This window comes from Neodiprion lecontei, chromosome 3, assembly GCF_021901455.1.
Source record: "Neodiprion lecontei isolate iyNeoLeco1 chromosome 3, iyNeoLeco1.1, whole genome shotgun sequence".
In the NCBI taxonomy this organism is placed as follows: domain Eukaryota; kingdom Metazoa; phylum Arthropoda; class Insecta; order Hymenoptera; family Diprionidae; genus Neodiprion; species Neodiprion lecontei.
Window position 1 is genome coordinate 7,910,869 of NC_060262.1, and position 27,229 is coordinate 7,938,097.

Here is a 27,229-nt window from a genome sequence, read left to right on the forward strand (position 1 = left end):
CAAAAGATCGTATACATATATCAAATAAATAATCATTATAACCCTACGCGTCTTTCGTTCGTAAAGAGAAATATTAGGTTTTAATGAGCACTGCACGTATTTTTGATTGATTTAAAATATCGTTTACCTTCTGTCATAGCACGGCTGTTCAAAGCTACCTCCTGACTCTCCCTATTCTAATTTAATTGGCTTACCCTGTGGTTGCACTGCTCCAAGTGGTGGAAATGAGCACTACGCTTTGCCACACTATGGTCTATGATAAGTCCATGGTCAGCCCCCTGACCACTGCCCCTGACACTCACGACTGCTCGTATACTAAAAAATTGTACGCGTCTTGTCCCTGTTTTTTAGTTCCTCTACGTGGCGCTAGTAGACTTCTGACACGCTCGCTGCCCTCGCTGACCGCGCGCAAGCTCGTCAGGTAACTACTAGCGCCACTAGTGATGGAAATTGGCGGCAGAATCGAGGAACATTTTGCAAACCACTTTTAGCAGCGTGTGTCAGGGACAGCCCCCCCCCCCCCCCCCCGCCCGGCGCCGACAAACGTGTACAATTTTTTAGTATACGAGCAGTGGTGAGTGTCACGGGGCTGGGTAAGACCGTGGTACATGTGGTAGCACGTCGGCCATATTGATGAGCTAAGTTTTCGGGCGCCACGTTTAAACGATTCACTTTAGGCAGCATTAGTTTTTCGGACAGATCGTTGTCATAAACTATTTCCTCGAACTGTATAGGTATGTACGAACACAGCTTCAATTCTTTTTGTATACGAAACTGTTCAGGTAAGCACATTTTTTTTCAATCCAATTTTAATTCCGGCGTACATTCTATAGAGGTGCAAAGCACCTCACATAGAACCAGAATAATACTCAGTATAAATGTATACAAAGAAAAAACCAAACCTGAATAAATATAGATACAAATACATTACTTGGTATCACAGCACTGACATTATTTACAGTTCCAGAAGCGTTACTTATACTTACAGGTGAAATGTAGTCTTATTCTCTACTTCGATCTCACATTGATTTTTAAGTTTTGAAAAGGATCTGTTTTTGTAGTTAGGAGCTACACAATAAGGCATGTTGTATATTGTTCTCACTCACTATTCAATTAAAAATATCGCTGTGGAAAATTATTGGCTACCTTCTGATCTAATCTATACAATAACAACAACGATTCGTCAAAGTGCAAGCCGTAAACGCTTATGAATATCCGTGGTATTCATATGTATGTAAGTTTGACGGCCTCCAAACTTATTGTTGGTTGTTTACATGCGTGAGTCTTAGGACCGATCGGCTTAGCGTGGGCGTTACGAACGACTGGACTCGAAAGGAGCAGTCGTGGATAAACTATGCTGCGTTATAGTCGTACTCATTTCTAAATTATAGAATACCAACAATTTGTGTTGATTTAGGTAAGATCCGTATAGTGGTATAAGTTAGTCATAGTTATATATATATATATATATTGTACTGAATATTCCTTTAATTATAGCGATTATTCACTGCAACAACACGTGTTGGTTATCTCAACCTGCCCAACAATCATTATTGTTAAGTTTCTACAACAGAAACTTACATGTATATCTATTTAGCTGTATATGTATACCTATATCTATTTAGCTCATCAATATGGCTGACGGCGCTGATTCCCCTTCCGTCTTTCGCTTCAGCCCCGCTTGGCGAGGCTCAGTCCATAAATCCATGCTTTACCATCTCTATCTTTAGTTTACACCAGTTTACACGATCTGTTCCAAAGTGTACCACGTGCCATCACCGGCCATGTGCGTCCACAGATACATTTACCTAAATTAATGTCACGAAATTTTAGAGTTTTGAATTGCTAAAAAAACCTGAAGCTTCGAATTTGAAACTGTATGTATTGCCATAGATAGTCGTTTTTGAGTTATTTTACTTTGCACAACATCTATTTACACGGTTGAATGATCACAATAAATTCTTGCCACAGTCTCGCACAGGAGGTTAAACTACGTTCACAATCAGGCTATTATATAGGCACAGAGGTTTTCAGGAATTCTCGAATCCCATGACTGTCCTAATATTACATACGACAAAACCAGCTGAGAAGACTGTTAGCGTCTGCTATGAGTCTCGTGCCGAAAGCATTTGGCAGTACTGACAGTAATCTCATGACATCTCTGTTACATCCGTTCATAGAGGGTTGATATAATAAGTATCCAGTTCCTTGCATATTTTCGGAGTGACTCTTGGATGAGTTGTGTTAATGATGTAGCATCCAGTGAAATCACTCCATTGTACAAATAGACACTACGTTGCTTCTAACAAGTATAAACTATTATTGAATCTTGGTGATATCTATAATAATTCAATAATAGATTATATACGAGGTCGAGAATTCCTACTCATCAGTTAACAAGTATAAATCTTAATTTCAAGTTTATTACGATAAACCTCTAATGAAGGGTACAACTAGAATTAATCAGAGAAATTGATTTTAGATTCTTAAACTTGCTTCATATGTCCACGATCCATTAACTACATATGATTGGTACTCGTAATGTAATTAAATTAAATTTTCAACAATTTTAGAAAAATGTACAAGCAATTAAAATCAGGCATGACAATGTCTGCAAAACATCTGGTCCTAGAGAACCTGGAATTTTCAATGTTTACTAACGAGGATATTCGCAACTTAAGCGTTACAAAAATCAGCACACCTTTGTCTTTCAACATTTTGGGCAATCCACTGAAAGGCGGACTCTATGACCCGGTGTTAGGTAAGTATTCTATTTTCTCCAAGGAAGACTACTTTTACAACCGTGTGAAAAACTATTTCAGCTTAATTTAAATAGTTCTTAATTGTAAATGTATCTACTGTATTGAAGTCATCCTTACCATGTGTCAGTTTTTTAATTATCAGCATGTTTGATTATATTGAAACATTCATTTCAAGGTCCAGTGAGCGAAAAGTCAGATCCCTGTGGAACATGTGGCGGAAATATAACAAAATGTTCGGGACACTTTGGACACATAGACTTGCCATTGCCTGTGGTAAATCCGTTATTCCACAAGCAGCTGGCTAGCATCATCAAATTGACTTGCTTGCGTTGTTTCAAACTGCAAGTACCAGAGCCTATGAAACTGTTGTTGGTAGCTAAGATAAAACTGTTGGACGAGGGGTTTGTCTCAGGGCTTAGTGATTTGGAACAAGAAGTTCAATCCATTATAGCTGCCGGCGGCGATGGTACTGGAACAGTTGAATTCGTTAAAGAAGTTATTGAGGCTCATGTAGAGAGGCTTCATAATCGTCAGAGGTTAAATCACATTGTGCCCCTTCTTGCTGAAGAGAATCGTTCTAATGCAAGAAATGTTAATATGCAAAGATGGATGCACGTCGAAAATATACTCAGGCAATTTCAATCTGTACCTATCTGCATACATTGTCAAGATAGTATCCCAAAAATTAGTACGTTCAGAAACCGAATTATGACTACTAAATCAGCCAATGATGAGCTGGATGCAAGGTAAGCCATTAGGAGGCTAATATGAACGATTCACATGCTTCTCCTCAACTTGGAAAAGTTCCACTGCACTACCCACATTATAATATCATGCAAAGAAATCAGTTTTAAACTTCGTAATGACCACAGACGTATTTTTCGTGTGTACAACTGATATTAGTATGCCAAATTTAGCTGTAATTTTTGGAAATTTATAGATATTTACAATATAACTCCATCTTGTTGAAATGTGGAATGACATTATATTCAATGAAACCTGAGAAATTCTAAGAAGGTGACGTACTCATAGATTGATTACCTTTTCAGCAAAATTAAACGAGGAATCGTTAGACGACTGGAAACTGTTCTGATGATGCCAGACCAGACGCAAAAGTATTTGCGTGAGCTCTGGAATACAGAAAGAGATGTATTGAAAATAATAATGCCTTGTTTGAGTACAGTGCATACGGAATATCCAACAGACATTCTGTTCTTCAGTATAATACCTGTACTTCCACCGATCGTAAGGCCAGTTAACTACGTCAATGGACAACTGATAGAACATCCTCAATCCCAAGTCTATAAAGCTATTATACAGGATTGCTTGGTGCTCAGGAACATTATACAAACAATTCAAGATGGAGACACTTCAAAACTTCCCGAAGAAGGCCGAGTAAATGAAGAAATTATAATTTGCCAGAGTATTTTCGTTCCATTTCATCCGTAAAAGTTAACTTTACAAATTTTCTTCAAATTTTATAGATTGTTTTTGAACAAATAAGGGGAAATTCGCCGTCGGAAAAACTTCATAATGCTTGGCAGCAGCTCCAAGCAAATGTCGATCATCTGATGGATCGTGATGTAAATAAAACGACGGAATCAGCAAACTGCCAGGGGCTGAAACAGGTGATTGAGAAGAAAGAGGGTGTCATTCGCATGCACATGATGGGGAAACGGGTGAATTTTGCAGCAAGATCAGTCATCACTCCAGATCCTAATTTAAACATCGACGAAATTGGTATCCCCGAAGCTTTTGCTTTGAAGCTGACTTACCCAGTTCCGGTAACACCTTGGAATGTTGCCGAATTACGACAAATGATAATTAACGGACCAAACGTACATCCAGGGTAATTTATTTCTACATGCACTCTTTTCACATCTGTGTATTATTTTAAAACAATTGAATCGATACAGACACTGAAACAAACTTTTCCGCAGCAATGTTTTTTTTTTTTTTTAGTTTTTTTTTATCCTCGAAATGAACGTATAGTAATATTCCAAGAGCATTATTAATTAATTTTTCAAATGAGTAACTAATTTCTAAAGGGATATTTATCGATTCCATAGTTTTTTTCATCCAGTTGGTAAATCGAATCTCAGAAAATACTTATAACAGGGTTTTTTATTGTTAATATTTTTGATGATCTTAAAAATTAAACTCCGTATTGAAGCTAAAACATAATTTTGTGAATTCATTGCATTGGGAACAAGCATACTGAATCAAAGACAAGCATTCGTCAGTGGAAAAACTTATAAAAAATATACGTAAAAATTTTCTACTCCTTTATACCACTTATTTAAATTCCAGGGCAGTTTTGGTGGAGGGTGAAGATGGCTCAACAACTCGTATAAGCGCGAGTGCAGCTGTGCAAAGAGAATCAATTGCAAAACGACTTTTGACTACAAGCGTCAAAGCGACCAAATTTTTTAATGGCGTAAAGATAGTTCACCGTCATTTGCACAATGGAGATATCTTGCTTTTGAATCGTCAACCTACTTTGCATAAGCCAAGTATCATGGCCCATAAAGCCAGGATATTGAAAGGGGAGAAAACGTTGCGCCTTCACTATGCCAATTGTAAAGCTTACAACGCTGACTTTGACGGAGATGAAATGAATGCGCATTTTCCACAAAACGAACTTGCTCGAAGTGAAGGATACAATATAGGTAAACCTAGGAATCTCTGCAAAATTTTTTGCCAGTATAAAATTCGACTAGACTAATAACCCACCATTTCATAAATTTTCTTAGCCAACGTTTCTAACCAGTACCTTGTCCCGAAAGATGGTACACCATTAAGCGGTTTGATTCAAGATCACATGGTTTCTGGAGTACGTTTGACTCTCAGAGGAAAATTCTTTTCAAGGTGATTACTACAAAACTGTTTAATAATAAAGTAAAACCTAAGAATTAACTGTTGTTTGACATTAACAACACCTTTCTCTACAGAGAAGACTACATGCAGTTAGTTTACTGCGCATTATCAGATATTCAGGGTGATATAACGCTATTACCACCTGCCATTATCAAACCAAAGTTATTGTGGTCAGGCAAACAATTGTTATCAACAGTCATAATTAATGTTACACCACGTGGCAAAGCGAAGATTAATCTTGCAGCTAGCACAAAAATTGGCCCAAAAGCATGGGAAGCTAGGAAGCCGCGACGTTGGAAATGTGGCACCGAATTCAGTGATCCAAAAACAATGTCAGAAGCTGAAGTAGTTATACGTAATGGCGAACTGCTAACCGGTGTTCTCGACAAGATTCATTACGGTGCTACACCTTATGGCTTGATACATTGCGTATACGAGGTTTGTATTTTTAGAGTTTGTAATTCATTGCAACTGAATGTGTAATTTTTTCAACGTGTTTGATGTAAATCTCTGAAACAGCTTTACGGTGGTACATACTCAAGCAGGATGCTGAGTGCGTTTGGAAAATTATTCCAAGCATTTCTTCAGAGAGATGGCTTTACTTTGGGAATAGAAGATATCTTAATTCTTTCAAACGCTGATGAAGAACGTGCGAAATTCATCGAGTCATGTAGAAAGGTAACAATGATACTTTGCATCATAAGATATGGGGAATTGATCTATTTGAAATTCAAAATACAAGTACAATTCGTAACTTCGATGGAACCTTGTCTAGTTTTACAGAAATCTTAATGAAAGTCTGCTTCTGAAATGTTGTGCGATTGCAGAAAATTCTCAATCCAGCGCGAAGACGAAATCCAATCCTTAAATAAATGCTCTTAGGACTGTAGAATATAATAGAATGCCAGATAGTTTTTTGAGACTTCCGTCATCATTCAAAGATAATTTTGATCGTTTGAGACGGTTTTAGAATATGCATACTCTTGTCGTCTGGGTTGTGTGTACTTGCGTACTTTGTATTCTAAGTAGCAGATCTACCAAAATAAGGGTTAAGTTATAAGCTTGTCTGACCTATGTACTGAATTTTTACTCAGCATATAATTCACACCAGATTGACAATATGTTCTTCCTGTATTGTCATATTTCAGATAGGTGAAAGCACCCAGAAATCAGTGCTTGAGTTGCCTGAAGACACACCGATGACAGAAGTCAAATCAAAAATACAAGAATCCTATTTGATAAATTCCAAGTTCCAAGCGCAAATCGATCGTAAATACAAAACTGCTCTGGATGTCTATACGAATGACATAAACAAAACATGCCTGCCAGCTGGACTCCTCAAAAAATTTCCGGATAATAATTTGCAACTTATGGTTCAGTCCGGAGCAAAAGGTTCGACTGTTAACACCATGCAGATTTCTTGTCTACTTGGGCAAATCGAATTGGAAGGAAAGAGACCGCCGCTTATGATCAGTGGCAAAAGTCTTCCCTCTTTCGCTGCTTATGATCCAATGCCAAGAGCAGGCGGTTTTATTGACGGTCGTTTTATGACGGGAATCCAACCCCAAGAGTTCTTCTTCCATTGCATGGCAGGCAGAGAAGGGCTGATTGATACTGCGGTGAAAACCAGTAGATCTGGATACTTGCAGAGGTGTTTAATTAAGCATTTGGAAGGCTTAACAGTCAGTTACGACTCAACCGTTCGCGATTCTGACGGCAGTTTAGTTCAGTTATATTACGGAGAAGATGGGCTCGATGTACCGAGTTCTCAATTTCTGAAAAAAGAACAACTGGATTTTTTGGTCCATAATAGAAACGCGATTGTTGAAAAGGAATTGCTAAGCCGTCTCAAAGAGGATTTGAGCACTGAGCACATCTTGAAATCAGGGCGGAAAATGCAAAGGTGGATGAAGAAACATGGTGATCCTTTACAAAAGCGGCGCAATAGCGAATTTACCAAATTTTCCGAAAAAAATCGACTAAGTGATCCCAAGTATAATAAGATCAATCAAGTTTGCGGCAGAAGCAAGGGTGCACTACGTTTGATGAGAGAATGGGTAAATACTGACGAAGAAACTAAGGAAAGTTACAAGTGCTCACGATGCCCTGACCCTGTATTTTCAAAATACAAACAGGACTCTAACTATGGAGTTCTAACGGAAAGAATAGAAGGCTTGATAAACGATTATATCTCAAAAAGAAAAGTCGAAAACTCCGCAGATATATCCGAAGATGAACTCAGAGACCTCTTATCATTCAAAGTAATGAAGACCCTTTGCCAGCCAGGAGAGCCTGTAGGATTACTAGCAGCGCAATCAATTGGCGAGCCGTCAACGCAGATGACGTTGAATACTTTCCATTTTGCGGGACGTGGTGAAATGAACGTAACCCTCGGAATTCCAAGATTACGAGAAATCCTTATGATGGCCTCGAAGAATATAAAGACACCCTCAATGGAAATTCCGTTTAGGCCGAATCTTGAAAATATAGAAAAACAATCGAACAAATTAAGATTAAAGTTAACCAGATGCACTTTGTCAAACGTCTTAAGAAGCATTGATGTAGACGGAAGATTAGAAATCGAACCTCAGAGAAGGATGACTTATAAGCTGACGATAAAATTCTTACCTCACAAAAGCTACAAACGAGAATACTGTGTGAAACGCAAGTACGTTTTACAGGCAACGGAATATTTATTCTTCAGAGAACTGTTTAAGGAAATAAAAAAGGCAGCTCAAGTACCCGGAGCATTGCTGTACACTGAGGAGAACAAGGAACCAGCGAACGACGATCAACTAGACGCAGATGACCCTGAAAGTGCGCCTAGCAGTCAGACTAAAGGGAGATTAGATTTCGGAGAAATGCATGAATCTTCTGATGAAGATGAAGCTGCCGAAGACGCAGATGCGACCGCAGCTAGGTCACTTTCTAGACACCAAGAAAATCAGGAATATGACGACCCTGACGAAACGAGTGATGACTCCGACGAAAACGAAGACGAGAAAATGCGAGATGACAAAACTGTGGCAACTGAATCAAACAGAGCTGAAGAGACAGAGAAGAGTGAGTTCGAAAATCTGCTTGCAGAGAAAAGGAAAAAACTAATTGTCGACATGTACCCCCATGCTATTGAGTACGATTTTGATGACAAGAAATATTTATCATGCGAATTAAGGTTCTGGGTAAGTATCATCGTTAGAAAAAGTTAATAATAATCATACCAATATAAATGCTATTATAAAAATTCATTTTGCAGCTACCTTTGAAAATGTCAAAACTGGACTTATCTACGATCATTAGATCAGTCGCAGAAAAGGTCGTACTATGGGAAACGCCTCAGATAAAGCGAGCATTTACATTCCAAAATCTGAACAATGAAACTGTTCTGAAAACTGATGGAATCAACATTGTGGTAAGTATACAATCGTCATTTTATTTCAATTGTCATTGATATTGTGTAAAGCACTCCCTGAAAAAAGTAGATGAAGTAAAACTGAAGTCTCCATTATGGTTTTCCAATTAGATTCTTGAAATGTCCTACTTTTCATGTTCACAACAGCTTTAATAGTAGAGAATTTTTTTCAAAATTCAGCTTTCAAATCGCTACATTTTCGACATTATGAAAAGATTCGGATCGTTGGCATTCTCTCTGTAAAATTAAAAAAAATACTCGTAGCAAAACGTTTGGTAAGCTACTTGTTCTATATTTTTGCTAAAACAGCCTACCTTGTATTGTATAGACCATTATCTAATCTAATTGTTGTTACTTTTGGTTTGAAAACATTAACTCGTTCTATTTCTTCCTCAGGAAATGTTCAAGTACAATGAAATCCTAGATCTCAACAGATTATACTCTAATGACATATACGGGATTTCGCAAACCTACGGCATCGAAGCAGCGAATAGAGTTATAGTAAAGGAAGTGAAGGATGTGTTTAAAATGTACGGAATTACTGTTGATCCACGACATTTACTTCTGATCGCCGACTACATGACTTTTGACGGAACTTTCCAACCGCTAAGTCGTAAAGGAATGGAGAACTCTGCATCTCCCCTCCAGCAAATTAGTTTTGAGAGTTCACTCACCTTCCTGAAAAATGCTACGCTCCATAGTAAGCAGTCGTATTATTAAATGTGTTTCAATCCTTCGAAAATCGGAAAGTAAATACCGTATTGTTCAGAATATAAGCGGGCCCCGCAGATAAGAAGACCCCCAATTCTGAGACAATATTTCAGGGTGTTTCCCTTAGTTACTGGAAATGAGACTGGCCCGCGAATAAGACAACGGCCATTTTGGTCGGTGCTCTCAACGGTCTCTACTTATATTCGGAACAATACGGTATATAATGAAATGAAAGTCGTTTCAAATTTCCATAAACATTGTTTCTTCGTTCACAGTGAAGTCGAACTTTCACTGTTTTTTTTAACTACAATTATTCATTCCAGACAAACGAGATGACCTTGTTTCACCATCCAGTCGCTTGATCATCGGTCAACCTTGCAAATCCGGAACAGGATCATTTGATTTGATGCATAGAATGGAAAGGTACATTCTGGGTCAGTGACCAATAGAGTGGAAGTTATATTTACACAATCACAAACATGTGACCACTAAAAGCAGAAATTCATGAAATAAATTACTTAATCAAAGTAAAATTGGGTCCAAATATTCTTCAGACCTGAACAATTAAAAAATAAACAGATTATTACGAATTCGTTTGTGTGTCATTTTTAACCGCAGTCGACATGATTTACATGGAGTTTTTTCATCATATTTATAAATGATATCATTTACTGCGATAACAGTGTTCTTTTGTTCATTTATCTGTCAATTCATTTTTGTATCTGGAGCTTGTGATTCGTATTAATCAACGCGTATTGTCAACTAATTAAGTACAATTACTAAAAAACAGATCATACACTTTCTGTAACTTTTATAATCACATATTTATCAATTTTTTTTTTTTTTAAGAAAACTTTACTAAATTACTGAAAACAAACGGATGGATTGAACTTGTTCTAAAATGGATTCTCCTTGGTTTGTTACCTTACATTAACACAGTGACAGAAAATATTTTAATTAGCATTATCGCAGTCATAACTAATCAACTAAATCTGACACCTATTTTATATTACCAATATATTCTACCGTCTGTATTGTATTCTATCATAAAATACAATTGCTTTTTGTAGACAAATCGGACAGATATTCGATAGCAACTTAAATCGAAGTGTTATGTACTGCAATGAATTTTATAAAAAGGCCGATATAAAGCGAATGAAAATGATTTGGCTGAAAAATTACTGATGATTGTATAATCATAATACTTGATGAGTATGATTATATGATACAAGTGCATAATTACAGCATCAATGATTAAATTCCAATGTTTCCTTTCCTTTATTTTCATTCTACTTCAGTAATAACAAAACTGAACATTAAACTGTTTATTGTATACAGATTGGTATGTAATAATAATATATCTGTGCGACGGCACAGCACAACAGTTTTTTACTGGATTTTTTCGTCGACAAATGACGCACTGACAATAAGCTTAAAAATGAGCGGAATATTTCAATTTCTGATTTCTATATACATATACATACGTATATATATATATACATGTATATATTTGTATATACTCATACGTATACATATATATGTATGTAATTATTTGTGTTTAGCATTGTTTACAATTAAAAATAATGGAATAGATTTCTTTTCACAGATTTTCACTTGTGTTTCTGAATGGTGTTTTTTAGTTTGTCAAAATTAGCACCGGCAAATGACTCCAGCTGAAACAATAATTTGCGATATTTAATTAACAAATATTTCATGCAGCATGTAATTTGCGGCGCAAACAGAAGTAGAAAATATTCAGAGTAGAAAAAAATAATGTGAGAAGCTTCTTACCACAGCAGAATTTTTTATAAAAACGAAGGTGGGCATGCTGGATATTTCATACTCGAAGGCAATATCCTCGCACTCGTCGACATCAACTTTGAGGATGATAACGTCATTGAGTTCCTGGAGAGGAAACAGGAAAATAAATTTGCACAAGTTCACATTGAAATGGAATTGTATAAAAATTCAATGTCCATCTGCAATTAGCATTTTGTTTTTACCTTGGACAATTCCTCGAGCTTTGGTGCAATCATTTTGCATGGTCCGCACCAAGTAGCAAAGAAATCTATGACGACCAGCGTATTTCCAGCCTCACTCAATTTGGCCTTGAGATCAGCCTAAAAATAGAGCAGAGAAATTGATTTAGTTTATTAAGAAAAAAGTGCTCGATAAGAAATGAATTATTTTCATGAACAGAACACCACGATAACTGAACTGTAAAGAGTCGTCTCGCTATACTATATTAACACATGAACAATATTCAATTTCACGAGGTTGAAGTTAATAATGTTATAGAAACGAAACATTGAGGAAAAAATCACTCTTTTCTTATTTTTACAATGACTTTGAAGGAACTAAGATATTGAAATATGAGTCTGTTATGTTTTATTATGATTCGTTGAATTGAAAACAATAACAAAATTGCGAAATGGTGGTTTTTCCTTAGCATGAATCATTAGGATAAGGTTACTAACTTCAACATGATAAATTTCTCGAAACAATTGTACTTGACGAAAGTAAACCACTGTTTTTCAAATGTTCCTTTATCCCAAGTTGTAATTAATTTAAGCAGGCAAAGTCGTACAAACATTAAATTAGCTAATTGTGCGGACTTTAAACACGTGTATACAAACGTGCAAGCGAATATTAATACATAATCCTAATAAAACTGCCAGTTAATTTCAACTAAAGAATGCAGGTCGAGTGTATTAAAAAAATTGGGAAAGTAAGATGAGCTCAGAAGACGACAATTAAATGAATTGCGTACTAAATATTGTAGTATATCAACTATGGGTCATAGAATTCACCTTTGACAATATGCTGATTTAACAGTGAAGAACTAACATGACCATTGTTTCTCTTCAAGGAAATTTTTATATGTACAAAATGTTGTCACGGCAACCAGGAAAAACAAGGCCAAGTCCTACTCTGTCGTGGGGTATGTTAATCAAGGTTTGTAGTCCTATTAATAGTATTATAGAACGTTGAAGATAGCTCAATCATAATATCGATTTTGTTACTAAATGGCAAAAAATGACATGTTTAGTATAAATATTCCAGGTAATTTAGACTTAGTATATTACGTGAAAACACGCTTCTGCACGAAACAATTTATTATGCCAGAGTTCTGGAATAATTTATGAGGGTATAACGTGGCGTCTCAATTTGTATAAATAGGTATGTATAGGTATTGAATTTCCTCTCACAAATTATTCCAGTTTTATCAGTAATATAATTGTGCATGTAATACATTCATTTTGTCAGACTCTAAAACCTCGGCTTAGTGTACAAAACCTATAAATAGTTTATACCTCTCAACTTTTCAGTACCTGCTAAATTCTATCGCACATAAATATATAACAGTATCTCACAGTCATTAGAATCGATTGATTTCATGTCATAGTTTTGACAACCCAGATACTTCTGTCTGGCAATACAAATAAAAAGTATGTGTTATCGTTCTTTTTTAGATACTAGACACTTGCTAATGTGTTTAAAGTCCAACAATTGACAATTGCCTTAGTGATGTCCTTATTCATCAATCAAATATTGTTTATCTATGTTCTCAAAAATGTTTTGTAATATTAACAGGTTTGAATAATCAGAATTGCAGACTTTTGAAAACTAAACATCGTTATTGCAAGTCATGGACACGTTAGAAAAATTGGGCACCCAATGGGTGTGATTTCTTGATGCGTTTGATGGATTTAAATGAAACCAATGCTGAAATGTTTCGATTCCTTAATAAAACATTTCACCGCTGGTTTCATTCAAATCCATCAAGCGCATCAAAAATCACCCCGTTAGGTGCCCATCTTTGGGAGTTGTTTGTATCCCTCTAAACCGTTTATTAGCAGATAAAAAAATATATGAGTCTCTCAGTTTCTGGTGCACAACAACAACATATATGAACTAGATCAAAATCGAAGGGGTCGACCTTCCTAGTGTTACACATTAAAACTTGGACCAATTGCGTGGACCATCATAAAATTTCATTCGATTGCAGGATTACTGAAAGTTCATATGATTTTTCAAACTTTATCTCAAGTTTGGATATTACCTAAATACATGACAAGATTACGTGATACGAAGTCAAATTTCATGTAATTTTTTAAGATAACGTAAAATTCGATAAAACTTTCAGCCAACCTTCAATAGGATACGATATCACGAAACTGTGCAAAATGTTACTGAGTTTCAATGAAACAATTCTATTCGTAGATTTAAAAAATTTCGGTAAACTGTACAAGATTTTGTTGCGTACTTTTGTAAGGTTTCGCTAAAATGTAATAAGTCTCTTCAAAATTTCAGATAAAATTGTACAACATCTCCAAGAGATCTGGCAAATTTCATACTCGAAAATTTGGCAAAACTGCTCCAAATCCTTATCAAGATATTTGACGATTATGCCAACCGAATTACATCACACACATGTATATATACCCCCCCCCCCAAGGAATATAGCGCGGTCATGGTTTTGTGAATTGCGCGAAGTGTCGTAGTTTGTGAAAAAGATTCAATAGACCGCGGAATGTATTACTCTTAATTGAGATGTATATAACATTGTACACGCATGCTCTATATATAGCTCAAACAGATGACAACAAACTATCTCGTTGACCTGTACTTTGATTAACGCTATTCCAACAAGTCATTCTTGCGGTGTCGAAAACATTTAGTTCCCCGCAGTACATTCTCCTTACCTGACGTAATATGAATAGTATTGAATTGTATTCCATGAGATACAGATTATATTACCACGTAGTCAAGAAAATGCAATTTTTCGTGAACAAAGTATTTATACATTTCAACTTTCCTTGCCCAACATAACCGATTGACATGATCCGTAAGACAGGCGGAGAATATCAAGTAATTATTACGTTTCCATTGTATACTACACGGAGAAAGGATTTGTTGCCGTAAATTCAATAGGTCTTTTTATTTTTGAGTACATTTTTAAACCATGATTTAAAACACGAATTAAACAGTGAAACTTCCTGATAGCGGAAACCTATTTGGGGATGAAAGTATTGTCCGCTGATGACAACATCTGCTATTCGGAAGAATTTCCGTTCTATTACTATTACATTTTGCTGGAAATTTTTTTAAGAACATCCGTTATAAAGATGTGCCCGCTATTAATTAAGAGATGTTCGATACTTACTGTATGTAGAATATGGATACAAAATCGGTGTAACAGAATACGGTGACGCTGTAATCGCTTCAATCGTTGTTTCTTAACTCCTACATCTCCTTAATTAAGGAAGTTCCCTAGTCTATTTCGACATTATCGTATACATCTCAAATTATCCAAGTCCACGTATCTCAAACGTGAAAAAGGGCATAACAGCCCCATTCTACATACAGTTCTGAATAAAACCATTCTAAAATATTTTCATTTAACATAAAAATAAAGGAATGGTATGATTTCTACGATTTCTTCGATTTTGTAAAACCCGTGCCATTTGTATTGTGAAATGTATTCGAGTGTTTTTGTTCAGAATGGTGTATAGAATTGGGCTGTTAAGCTCTTTTTCGCGTTTGAAACACGTGGACTTCGATATTTGGAGATATATACGACAACGTCGAAATCGACTAAAGGGCACGTCCTTAAAAGGTGCATCAAATCACCGGGTCACGAGAAAAGTAAAGAACCAAACAAATCCGTGAGCCAATTCATGTTACAATTAGGGGTGCGCGGTATTTCGGTATACCGAATTTTTTTTGGCATCTCCTTGCTCGAAATGTATCGGTATGGGAACCTTCTGTCAATACCGATACCGAAATATCGAAAATTCGGTAAATAGCAAATAGTTACAATATATCTGGGCGAAAATTAGCTAACGCACACAATCGTCTTTCCGCTTTTTTGCAATCCGTCTGCACATATATCTAACATAGATTTCGTCATTGCGGTGATAAAGAAAGTATTTGAATTTATTTTCATCGTCATTTGTTACGTAAGTGAATATGACTCCTAATCTACCTACATTCCAAGTTATATCATCGAAGAGCTAGATTATGTTCATTAAAAATCAAGATTATCACAAGGTTGAAGTTCCTAAGGAAACAATAGGGAAAAAATCACTATTTTCTTATTTTTACAATGTCATGAAGTATGATTATGTTTTGTTTTATGACGGTTTTTCCTTCGCATGAATCGCATAAATCGTTACGATAACGTTACCAACTTCAACATGATAAATCAGCGACGCATCCAGTTCAGTTAATTAGAGAATCACGCCTGTTTTCATTCGTAATCGCAGCGACGGTTGTTTGCCGGTTATCAATAAAGTATTTCCGGCACATTGCATCGAGCATTGCGAACTACATAGTCGATAAACCTACATGTACTTAAGCCGACGAATTGCAGATTGCGTAGAGTGTACTGCATAAACTACGTACTCTAAGGACAAAAACGAATGTCCGAGCATAGTGTTGCATAATGAGAATCACATTTCTCGAATTCGTAATTATTTGGCTCGCGATTTCTGGTGTGATCAATATTGCAAAAGCAAGTGTGATACGGGCGGTCGAGGAGCGAAAGTCGAAGAGAAGGATAAAAGAGGCCGAAAAGAGGCGGCAAAAATGCCGAAGTTGTATGTGAGCCTGATGAGGCAATAGTGCGAAGAGGAGTGCCGACATTTTATCAAATGATATCGCTCAGATAGTTGGTCAATTATCAACAGATAAACAATTCGGATGCGTAAACGTGCTGTACTAATGCGTACTTAGGCTTTAAAGTTTCTACCTGTGTGCACTGAGAGCACACTCTACGAACGCGTTCAACCGAGTGTGATATTCTTTACAAATCGGCACAGTCTTAAAGATATAACGGTTATAACGCTGGACTTGGTTAACTTCGGGAATAAGACATACGTCCATCGGTCACTCTGCCAGCTACAACTAACACGCCACGCAGCAATTATTTCCTTCTCTATTTCTTATCAAGGTTATCCGCCCGCCTATTTCTTCACCAGCGTAATAATCTTTAGGTTAAACTTGTTCATCTGGTTAGTGTTCTCGTTCAACATGTCACTTGTATTCATTTTGTTTCTCACTCTCTCGCGTTCTTCCGATTTTTGACTTATTGTTAAAGGGAGTGGACTTACCGAGCTAGTAATTTGGAGAACCATTTTTAACGATGAACGAGTTGCTTTCCTGCGGCGTACTTCGCGATGCGGTCACTCGATTTGGTAACTTCGTACTAACTCGCGATATACAAGCACTGGAAGGCTGTACCTGAACTGCCCAGTTAAAAAGTGAACGCAAAACTTGGGGAGTGGAGACCAATGATCAAACGACGAATACCGCCACAGTATCGGTGACGCCACTGTCGCGGATACGACGTGGTAGTGGAAGGTGGCTCCGAAAATTCCCGAAGAAACCCGAACCGATAAATGGATTGTTATCAGTACAAAATCGATGTACAATACATTCGTGAAACATTCAGCGATTCCTGATCACTATTTCATACGGTGTCACTTCCGGCTTCATTATTTGGGATTGAACCTGCAGTGCCTTTCCTTCACACTCTCAATACACTTTCGTTTGATTATTATTTTTCATATGTGGAAGCGGGAACGTCATTGTGAATCATATAATGACCGAGGGACCGAATTGTTGCAATATCTTCCGGAAAAAATTTCCCTTCAAGTTAACCGATTATTCGAAACTTAGAATTCCGAATAATGCAGACTGTATATCTACAGGAAAGATGGAACAATCAAACTGAAAAGAATAAAAGAATTTCCGAATAATAATGCAATATTTTCATTTCTTAGGATTTGTATAATTCTTTGCCATAGAATCTGGAATGGATCGATCTTTCCGGATTATTGTGAACTTGGAACAGAGCATTTTGTGTGATTGCTCTGCGATATTGTTCAGAAATTTTGAATTTCACATTGTTGAATTTTTGTCGCGCGACGAAAGTATTGTCGAATTTTTCTATTCCTTCAAACATTCTTCGAATTCAGCTAAGACTGCTAGTTATTTTTTGTATCATGCAGGAATTGTTAATAATTGTTCCTCACGTACACAGCATGTATGATCTTGAAAATACCGTTACTTTATATCATTAAAATTTTTTACAAGTATCATTCAAAAGAAATATTTCTCATTTACATAAATTTATATAAACTTTTGGACTTTGATATCTTACGCATCACAAAATCTCCACAGTTATACCCCCTTAATTGATCAAGAATTTGAATATGTCGTTGTTTCTGATAAACGAATTAGCAATAGAACATATTTATTAGTTTCTCTAATTGCATTGCAAGATTCCTGAAAATAAGGAGAAAGTACATATTGGGAAAATAAATTTTTTTTTGATTCTCACATTTTCGGTAACTCGGAAGCTTTTGTTTGTGAGGATTCGTTGTATCATGCAAAGGAATGAATAGTAACCAATTGCCAATTATTCCTCAGTGTAAAAGACTGTAAATGATTGGCTGTATTATTTGACCACGTTATGCTCATTTCTCGTCATGAGACCGCAGCCTCAAGCATGGTGGGAAGTCTCAAGGATACCCACCGCCAGCGCTATATAGAGCTATCTACAAGTATGACTTAATTGTAAGACGTGTATAGTAAGGTTCCGGTTTCAGAAGCATACGAATGTGCGTGTATGCGAAAAATAATGTTCATGCGTGCGTTCTTCATGTAATGTGTTTATGTGTAAGAATGACAACGTTATAACATTCATCAATGATCGCACCGCATACGATTACCTAGCTTGGGTACAGTGGAAAAACGATATCGAATATCGCAAGCATAAGGCTGATTAGACAACAGTATAACCATATTGTTAATAAAATATGAATTAATTTAGCAATTATTCCATCCTTTGATAAATTTTATTGCCGTATACTTTCGAACGCGGATGTTTTTCATGTTGTGCACTTTTGTAAAAATTCACTTGTTTATAAAACAATATCATCCCTCTTGGAACTATGTGAGCATCCAGCTATTGTATTTAATGTTGATTTTTTCTATTGCACACCATGACGACATGTTCGATTACGATTATTGCGTGAGAGATACTAGACACGTCATTCTGACGCATCATGTCTAGCCGCCACGGTTTAAACTCGGCATCATCACAGATTTAGGAACCCACCAGTCAGCCATGCGATTGCGATACCAAGACCGAGCATTATACATATATTCCTACCTATTCCAAATAGGTGTGTATTGTACATCAGAGACGTACAATACGGTCGATTCTGACCCCGCCCTTAAATGTTTCAGCGGGTCAGAAATAAGCTGGGGAGAGTACTATGTTGAAGGTCGCCGACGCTAATTTTATTTCTTCCTCTAGAAAATTCCGACGGTCAGAATTAAAAGGAATCGCGCGTGAACGCAACTGAACTAAATTAGTTATTTTCGTGGCAAGTGCGCATAAATAGAGATTCTTTGAAGAGTGTCAAGTTCCGCGCAAGCCAAAGGCAAGTGCGAAACTCATACGAGTCAAGAAATCCATAGACTAAAAAAAAACGTTATTGGATTTAATAAATATTAATTGATACAGATAATGCATGAGTTTGTAAAGTACTTAGAGCACATTTATTCAAAGCGACACAATTCATGTAGTTTTTAATTTAAAAAATACGTATTTAGAATCAATAAAAAATAATTTAAATGAATTAAGTAGAGATTAAGCGACATAACGCACAGGAGTTCCTCTTTAGGTTTGATATTTTTGTCCAAGTGCTGCATGCTCTACTCAAATGATGTTTACAAGGACCAATGGGATATTCTTCCGTTCAAAGAAGAAGTGGCATCGTATAGAAAAAACTGAAATCACAACGACTAACCCCATATTTGGATTAATAATGTATTTAATTGATTCAATGATTCCTTCAGTATTTGAGTGTTATACCAGTTCTGCGAACACGTAATGCAGTGCTCTAGGATATATATGTAAATGTAGTTTTAATTAGCTGCTGGGTGACATAAATAAAAAAATTTTCTTCATACGATATACTATTGTCATTGACTGCCACCAAACAAGTTGTAGTAGCGTCACTCCAAAGTTAAGTAGTGTTTGGAAAACATGATTGGATCAAAACCATAGCCCGATAGATCGCATCACATATGGTTGGCAGATTCGTAATGCGAAGGATTCGGGTATATGAAAAACTTTGAAGCTACTTATCAAGCGGGACAGCTTGCTGACTACTGACCGAAATTGGTACCACTTCGAATGAATTTATCATTTCGGTTGAAAAACACGAAACATGCACACAAAGAATCAGAAGACTATCAACTCAACAAAAATTTTATTTCAGTGAAATAATGTTAATTTCGTAGAAACAATGATTCATTAGTTTCGAGCGCGTATGCAAGTATCGAGAGTTCTTGAAATCAATTTAAAGTATATATTTGCAGATTTCAACTACATGTGATTGTTTCAAACTGAGAAAAGTTATATTTCATTGTATTAGTCGATAACTTGAATTAAATGTGGTACATATAGCAACTCAAGAACTCTTTCTTGGTTCCACTCAAACATATCCTCATTTACTTGAATGATTTTTTTTATTTGAAGTTGCTATATATATATAACTTGATGAACAAAATAATATTCTTAAATGAATATTAAAACTTGTCTTGTGAAACAAATTTTTGTTTCAACATATTGTACATTTCTTTGATTGTAGTTATCATTGAATATGTCGGACAAATATTACATTGAGTCAAATATACTATCTGGCAATAACGTTAATATATCAGTAAGCGTGGGATTATTGTTTCTAATCTCTCGGTACTTTTGAATCGATGTGTTCAGCGGTGAAAGTACTATTCTTTCACGAAGTAAATAAGGTTTGTTGATTCAAGCAAAGTTGTCGTTCCGCAATTTTTAGTTTAATTCAATGTAATAAATATGTAACTGGTTGAAATACATTAAACTCGAAAGCATATATATAGCATTCAAATCAATGCATCAATATTTTTGTTTCAACTAAAAAGTAGTTGTTCTGAGTGAGAAATCTTTCGAACCAAATAAACTGTAGATCAACAAAGTTAGTTGTTTGGTTCGATAACTTCTTTTCTCGGTGTACTCGTATATGCGCACATGCCACAAATACTATTTTCTGTGCTACTTCCGTCAACGACTCGACTACTTTGTAGTTTTTATTAAAGCACTAGTGCGTAAAAGTCGACTTTAACGCACTAGTACTCAAAAACTAAAAAGTAGTCGAGTCGTTGACGGAGGTAGTGCAGAAATCAGATTAAAGTTTGTGTATTGTTCTCAATATATAACAATTATATCCACAGATTACACAGATACAAAAGAATAAATTTTACATTTATTACAAAGTTTACTCGACAGTAAATGAAAAATTTTGTGTCTGAAACGTAAAAATGATTTGTAGTTTTCCCTTATCATTGTTACATGCATAATAAAAGATTCTTTACGTCTGAGGTCATTTGATTTGTTCAAAATCACTCACGTAATATACGTAATAGCATCGTGTAGTAGAGGGGTACACGTCAGAATATGCATTTGGTAATATTAACAGTATGATATCCACAAAGGTTACTGAACACGCGACGAAGCCGTGTCAGAATTGCACAAAACGCCCACCGAAAGATGCACACCAAACATATCTATAGATAACTGTAACTGAGATCATCATACAAAGTGACTTGTTTGTATTCTATCATGCAACGATCCAATAAACTATGTAATGAAATGAAAGGACTTGCGATACTTATTATCAACTATAGGAAGGATAAGTAAGATTTTTTATCCTTCCTATATCACTGAACCACAGTCAAGAAAATTTCTTCCTATTATCAAAGTCTACACATCGTTGATGTGACAGTATAAACTATATTCACAGCAATTTTATACATGCAATGTCGAACACAAATATTAAAATAAAAAAAAAAAAACGTGCCGCTTTAGACTGAACGTAAGCCAGCCTTCGAACTACCGGTTTTCACAGCGTAGGTTCCATGTTCACAAAGCAAAAAAATATTGATATCAAATTCGAATTTCAAACTACAAATTCAAATCCGTGATTAGAGATTGAAAGGCCCTCGGATACCATGTTACATGAAAATATTACGATTTTATTTTGAACCAATGCAATGGATCCACTGTGACATCAATTTTTGAAATCTGACCTTGGATTCGTTATCGGTAACCCAAAAATCCTCCAGCTACTAATTACTAACAAAATCCGAATGTTTTCAGATTTTTTTTCTACAATATCAGATTCTCCATTTTGTGTTTCACGTATCTAATTTTAGATTCGTGATCAACAACCCCAAAAACCTTACGTTACCAATTTTCATTCGAATCCAATCTCAAAGTATCATCATCTTTATTCTATTTTTGGAATGTTGTTATTTAAATGATTCAAACAGTACTGAACCAATCAAAGCCAAAATCTAATCTGTTCTAAGTTTGAAAAAGCCACGTCAATTGAGACCAAAATTGCTGAAATCCGATAACTCGTTCCGGAGATATCTTCGGATAAAAAATTGATCACACACATTCATACATACATACGTACATACAGATTTCCAGCAGAAAATGGTCGGAGGTGATTCTCTAGATCTTGAAACGTCGAGATCTATAGTGATATCTCAACTTTTAACTTTCGGGGCGATTACAATAAATATTTTTTTTGCTCTGAAGGCAGAGAAACGGTAAGTTAATAAAGAATTATATTACGTAACAATTATTCCAGAAAATGTGTTGCTATAATTGAATCACCTGCACTAATTCCGTAGGAATATATTTTCTGGTGCTATTTGAAACGATTTTCAGATTCAAGGTCGAATCGACTTTGGCAAAAAAACGTTGTAACAATACGTCTAATTTATAGCGTCATACCGACTTTTATAAAAATAACGTTGATCGAAAGACGTAAAAAAAAAAAACGTTTTTCATACGTGTGAGTTAGAACTTTATCAGACGTCTACGGTCGACGTCTTCACATAACGTTGATCCCGAAAACCGTGGTAACTGGGTATTGAATTCTGTCTTCCCATGTAATAAATGAGACACCTGATAACATTTTAAACAATATAGCGTGAAAGATAACAGTCCTGTAAATGTAAATCGTAGTTTAATTACTTGAATATTTCATGAAAATAGTGCTATGATACATCATTTCACTTCCCATTACTTGCTTAGATCAAATCTTGGAAAGTCTCTTAGCTATGGCTACTGTAATTGCCAGAATATAAAATAGCTTAATTAAGAGTAGGAATGTTACTTCTGCTGTGACGTCACTTTCTGACTCCGATATAAAAGTTCTTATAAAAAATGATCAAGTAACGAAACATGATAAATCCGGGAAATTTTTGCGGTGAGAAATCGTCGCATGTATTGTGCATGTGTAAGCTTTACATATATTCAATTGTGTCTCGGTACGGTTTTTGCAGTATTATATTTATAAGAAGCACCGCATCGCCGGCACAATGCACGCTCGAGGTTATAAACAAATCACGGGGAATCAAAATACGACATACAATGAGAACTCGATCATCGCAATCGATTATCGACGATTATGTTTTGTTTACTGAACAGTAAAACGTCGCGCGTCGCTTCCTCGTGTGCTCAGTATCTTGCGTTGCATTTTACCTATTATTTCTGGTTGCCCGTGATTCACGGACGCCTTCACGTAGTCTAATTGATCATCAATATGGAATATTCAAGAAACGATTATTGCGACATGTTAATATGTTACGGAGCAGCTGGACGAGACGCAGTCCGTGCCGCCGAAGAATACGCTGCCCGGTATCCAAAGCGGCGTCATCCTGATGCCGACGATATTACGGCTTTGACAACGCGAGCGTTGAAGACTGGGAAGACGGTTCCACCTTGCGACGGGACGGAAGGTATCATTACAAGATCGAGGCGATTCGCTAAACCGGGCGAGCAGATTATCAGCACGAATGAATACATTCGAATGGAAAGGGCGCTTGTCCCTGGAGACTACCCGCGGCGTCGCAATTTCTGCCGTTGGTTGGTGCGCCAGCACAAAGCGGACCCAAATTTTACGAAAAATATTTTTTTTACGAGCGAATGCGACTTTGACCGGAGGGGCCCAAGTAGCTACCATGCTCACAACATTTACCCTAACGAACCTGTGCTTCCGAGGGTTCCGGTTGGAGTGAAACGGCTATGGGCAGGGATCATTGGCGATGTTCTGGTATGAACTTGAAATGCATTTTCTCTTTAATTTTCATTGAAGAAAAAATCAACCGAGTACAATTAGCTTATTTGGTTTAACTGTTCGTGGGTGATTCCAAATTCTCAACGTGATGCTAGAAATATAGGGTTCAACTACTGATACATTTTAACCCTTACAGTCGCAGTGGGATGCTCAGCGTCCCACCTCAAAAATTTCCATTCTCTAGCCTTATCACAATTTATTTACAACTTCAAATGATCTCTGTTTCTTCGTATAACCTTAAAACCCCCCGAGTAACAATTGTCTTCCAGAATCATCGAATTTTGATAGTTTTTTCGATCTTACATCCGCCATATTGGATATCGAAATTATCATATTCTGACTTCAGATTCGTAATCAGTGACCCAAAAAACCTCCGAATAACAAAATTCAGACGAAAATATTGAGTTGAAAAACGTGACTGAAAGAAAAACAGAAGAGAATCACGCGATTCTTACTTTGAAGATTATGTAAATTCCGCCAATTATGTATATTCGGTATAAAATAATACTTCAATCAATTGGCTTTCAGATAGGCCCAGTTGTGTTGGAGGACGAACTAGACGATGAGAACTACGAGTCTTTCCTTTCTGACCAGCTGCACGAACATCTCGAAGATCTACCGCTATCCGTTCGCAAAGCGATGTGGTTTCAGCATGACGACTCCCCGGCACATCAGACGAAACGGGTGCGAGCCCTCTTGCATAAAAAATTCCCCGGCGGATGGATCGGTTACGGCGGTACCGTGGGATGGCCAATGAGGTCCCCGGATTTGAATCCAGTAGATTATTTTCTCTGGGTTCACCTGAATAACCACATTTACGATGACACCATACAGACGGCTGAAGAATTGCAAACCAAGATTGAGGAAGCGATTAAAACAGTGAAGCCCGAAATGTTGGAGAATGCGCGACGAAACTTGATTCGCCGTGCGAACCGTTGCATCGAATTGGAAGGAAGGACATTTCACTTCCTTCCTTAAGTGAATTATAACATTAATCTATTATTTTAATTCAAAATCTTCGTTGTTATGATGTCATGATCTTATAGTTTCAGATAATCGCGATTCAGTCAGCAGCATCGTGAAATTGTTCTTCCACTAAACATTTGAGTATCATGACTATAAAATACTACTAACATGATTACCCCGTTACTAATTTCATTGTACTCGGACCTAATTGATAAGGTTTATTTTACCTATAATCAAGCTTCAGCACAAATTAGTATTCAAAGATTATTCTTCTATATACAGAACATTTGACTATTATTACTATAAAATACTATCAATATGATTATACTACTACTGATTTTATTGTATTCATACCTGATAAGTTTGATATTACCTATCATTATTAAACTCCAGTACAAATTACTATTCATATTCACTATTTTATTATTAAATAAAAACAGTTTCCAACCAATTTGTTGCAGTGCATAACTACAAAGGTTCTTTCAAAAAAGGATAAAGTATAACAGTTGCAACTAAATCATTGTTGAATTAACCTGGTTACGGTTGTACGTATGGAATTGTCTTCGAATTTTCATATCTTAATTAATATGAAAGTCCTCTTACACAGAATTTGCGTTATATTCATTATATTGAATACTATAGAAAGGGTGCGATTGCGAGGAGTGGCTCGCGATGGATTCCTACAAAAACGTTAAGTTTATCATTATACCTAATTGTTTGATCAGAATAGATCACCAGATAGCGTTATATGGCGTCAAACCACCGCTACAATGAGTAATTAACATTGCATTGTAACGAAGTCACTTATAATTTGATTAAACTGTCTATCTACACTCGTAAATGAATATAGGTAAAGTTAATAGCGATGATTGCAAAGTTTTTACTGAAAAAATTCGAAATAGAGCTCAACATATCGCCTTTAAATGAGCTTACTCTCGAGGTGAAAGATCAATGATGACTCGTTTCTCAGAAAAGAAAACTTACCATGAAAATAAAATAAGGAGAATGCATTATTTATTGGATAATGATGAAGCGCAATTAAATTATGATAAATACAAAAACGTTATTTACTAGACATTGATTTTTAAGTCTGGTATATTTATCTTTTCATACCAAAGCTCCATTGTTATAATAAAAATGCTTCCTGATCTTGTCTCGAATTCTTTGACCGCTTAGTGTTTATTTCGAGACATGTTACGAAGTGGAAGTAGCTAAATCGTTTCATTATTACCAGTTGAAAATTCTTTCAACTGAGCTTTTTCGGTATGTACCGGAGAATGGCTTCGTCGCCTATCACATTTTCGCTCAAAGTAATATATAACGTACTTTACTGAAACTGCGAGCCACTCCGTTCGAATCGACGGTATATGAACGAAAATATAAAAATAAAAACATTCAAAAGGGTAACGAAAAGTAAGAAATTGATTCTGACCAAATTTCTTAAAACCAAATTTGGATGTTGAGCAGAATGTATTTGTTGGAGGGGATTAATCACAAATAATCGGCAGTAGATGAACAAAAATTGTTGACTGCTGCAGTTCCCCCAGAGCATAACGCAATACAGCGTCTGATAGGAAGGACGATGCGGAACTGGAAGAGGCTTTCAAAGTTTTAAAGCATCATCCGTGACGAAAAAACGATTGTGTTATATATTTTCAATGCGTAGCGAACAAATTGAGAGATTGTAGCAAAATTAGATCACGTGCTGAAGTTGAAAATGCTATAAACATGTTATTTCAATTCCACAGGGAAAAGTACGATAACCCTGTTCTCAGTTTTCTTCAACAGTATTATCGTAATGCTGCTCCTGTTTCTCAATAACTCGACATTAATTTTTTTTTCTTCACTATCATGACACACCCGTTGAATTACAATATGCACGATAATGATTTCCAAAGACTTGCAAATGTCTGTAACAGCTTGCATTTCTTCAAACTTTTCGTCATTCTTAATCACTACTAATCATTTTTTTTTACTCTCTGTTTACCCTACGGATGTCTCTGGCCGATATTTGAATGTGTGTGGGGGTCAATTCATGCTTGAAAACCCTTAGATATAATTGTTTACATCATTTGTTTCAAAAATTTAAACATATAATACTGAAGACTCCTGTATAGGAATTTCCCGGTACGGCAGAATAACGTAACGTCATAGCTGATCTTTCTTTAACATGTAACAGCTTTTCTCAACACAGTGTCTAACTTATGTAAGTCGGGAAAAATGTTGCAAATAATATATTAGATTCCCGCTGTTATTTCATCTGTAATCCGTAAAAACTTTTGCACTAATCAAGG

General features: G+C 36.2%; 2 protein-coding genes across 4 annotated transcripts; one reads left to right on the forward strand and one right to left on the reverse strand.

The window, feature by feature from the left end:
* The first annotated feature begins 623 nt into the window (after window positions 1-623).
* Window positions 624-11,436, forward strand: LOC107217509 (DNA-directed RNA polymerase I subunit RPA1). Of its 3 annotated transcripts, none has more exons than XM_046733566.1 (13): window positions 624-734; window positions 2,574-2,761; window positions 2,938-3,508; window positions 3,812-4,157; window positions 4,247-4,611; window positions 5,073-5,431; window positions 5,516-5,630; window positions 5,714-6,077; window positions 6,159-6,317; window positions 6,788-8,821; window positions 8,896-9,051; window positions 9,448-9,751; window positions 10,086-11,436. In XM_046733566.1, exons 2-13 carry the CDS (start codon window positions 2,578-2,580, stop codon window positions 10,202-10,204), a joined length of 5,076 nt encoding a protein of 1,691 aa, XP_046589522.1. In that variant the 5' UTR covers window positions 624-734; window positions 2,574-2,577; the 3' UTR covers window positions 10,205-11,436. The 3 variants fall into 3 exon arrangements, with proteins under 3 accessions (XP_046589522.1, XP_046589520.1, XP_015510551.1); XM_046733564.1 differs by lacking the exon at window positions 624-734 and adding an exon at window positions 1,332-1,417; XM_015655065.2 differs by lacking the exon at window positions 624-734 and adding an exon at window positions 1,747-1,877.
* On the reverse strand, window positions 11,017-17,069 carry LOC107217508 (thioredoxin-2). The gene is made up of 4 exons (XM_015655064.2): window positions 16,878-17,069; window positions 11,766-11,882; window positions 11,554-11,667; window positions 11,017-11,435 (listed from the first exon to the last, which is right to left on the reverse strand). The coding sequence occupies exons 1-4, from the start codon at window positions 16,899-16,901 to the stop codon at window positions 11,373-11,375; spliced, it is 318 nt and encodes a 105-aa protein (XP_015510550.1). The 5' UTR covers window positions 16,902-17,069; the 3' UTR covers window positions 11,017-11,372.
* Between the last annotated feature and the right edge of the window lie 10,160 nt (window positions 17,070-27,229).

Excerpts from the sequence above, each read along its gene's own strand:
- LOC107217509 (XM_046733566.1), top strand. The coding sequence starts at position 2,578 with ATGTACAAGCAATTAAAATCAGGCATGACAATGTCTGCAAAACATCTG. Across the intron at positions 2,762-2,937 it reads ACTCTATGACCCGGTGTTAG|GTCCAGTGAGCGAAAAGTCA; the intron begins GTAAGTATTCTA and ends ATTCATTTCAAG. Across the intron at positions 4,612-5,072 it reads GGACCAAACGTACATCCAGG|GGCAGTTTTGGTGGAGGGTG; the intron begins GTAATTTATTTC and ends TTTAAATTCCAG.
- LOC107217508 (XM_015655064.2), bottom strand. The coding sequence starts at position 16,901 with ATGGTTCTCCAAATTACTAGCTCG. Across the intron at positions 11,883-16,877 it reads TTCTCCAAATTACTAGCTCG|GCTGATCTCAAGGCCAAATT; the intron begins GTAAGTCCACTC and ends CTCTATTTTTAG. Across the intron at positions 11,436-11,553 it reads TTATAAAAAATTCTGCTGTG|CTGGAGTCATTTGCCGGTGC; the intron begins GTAAGAAGCTTC and ends TTATTGTTTCAG.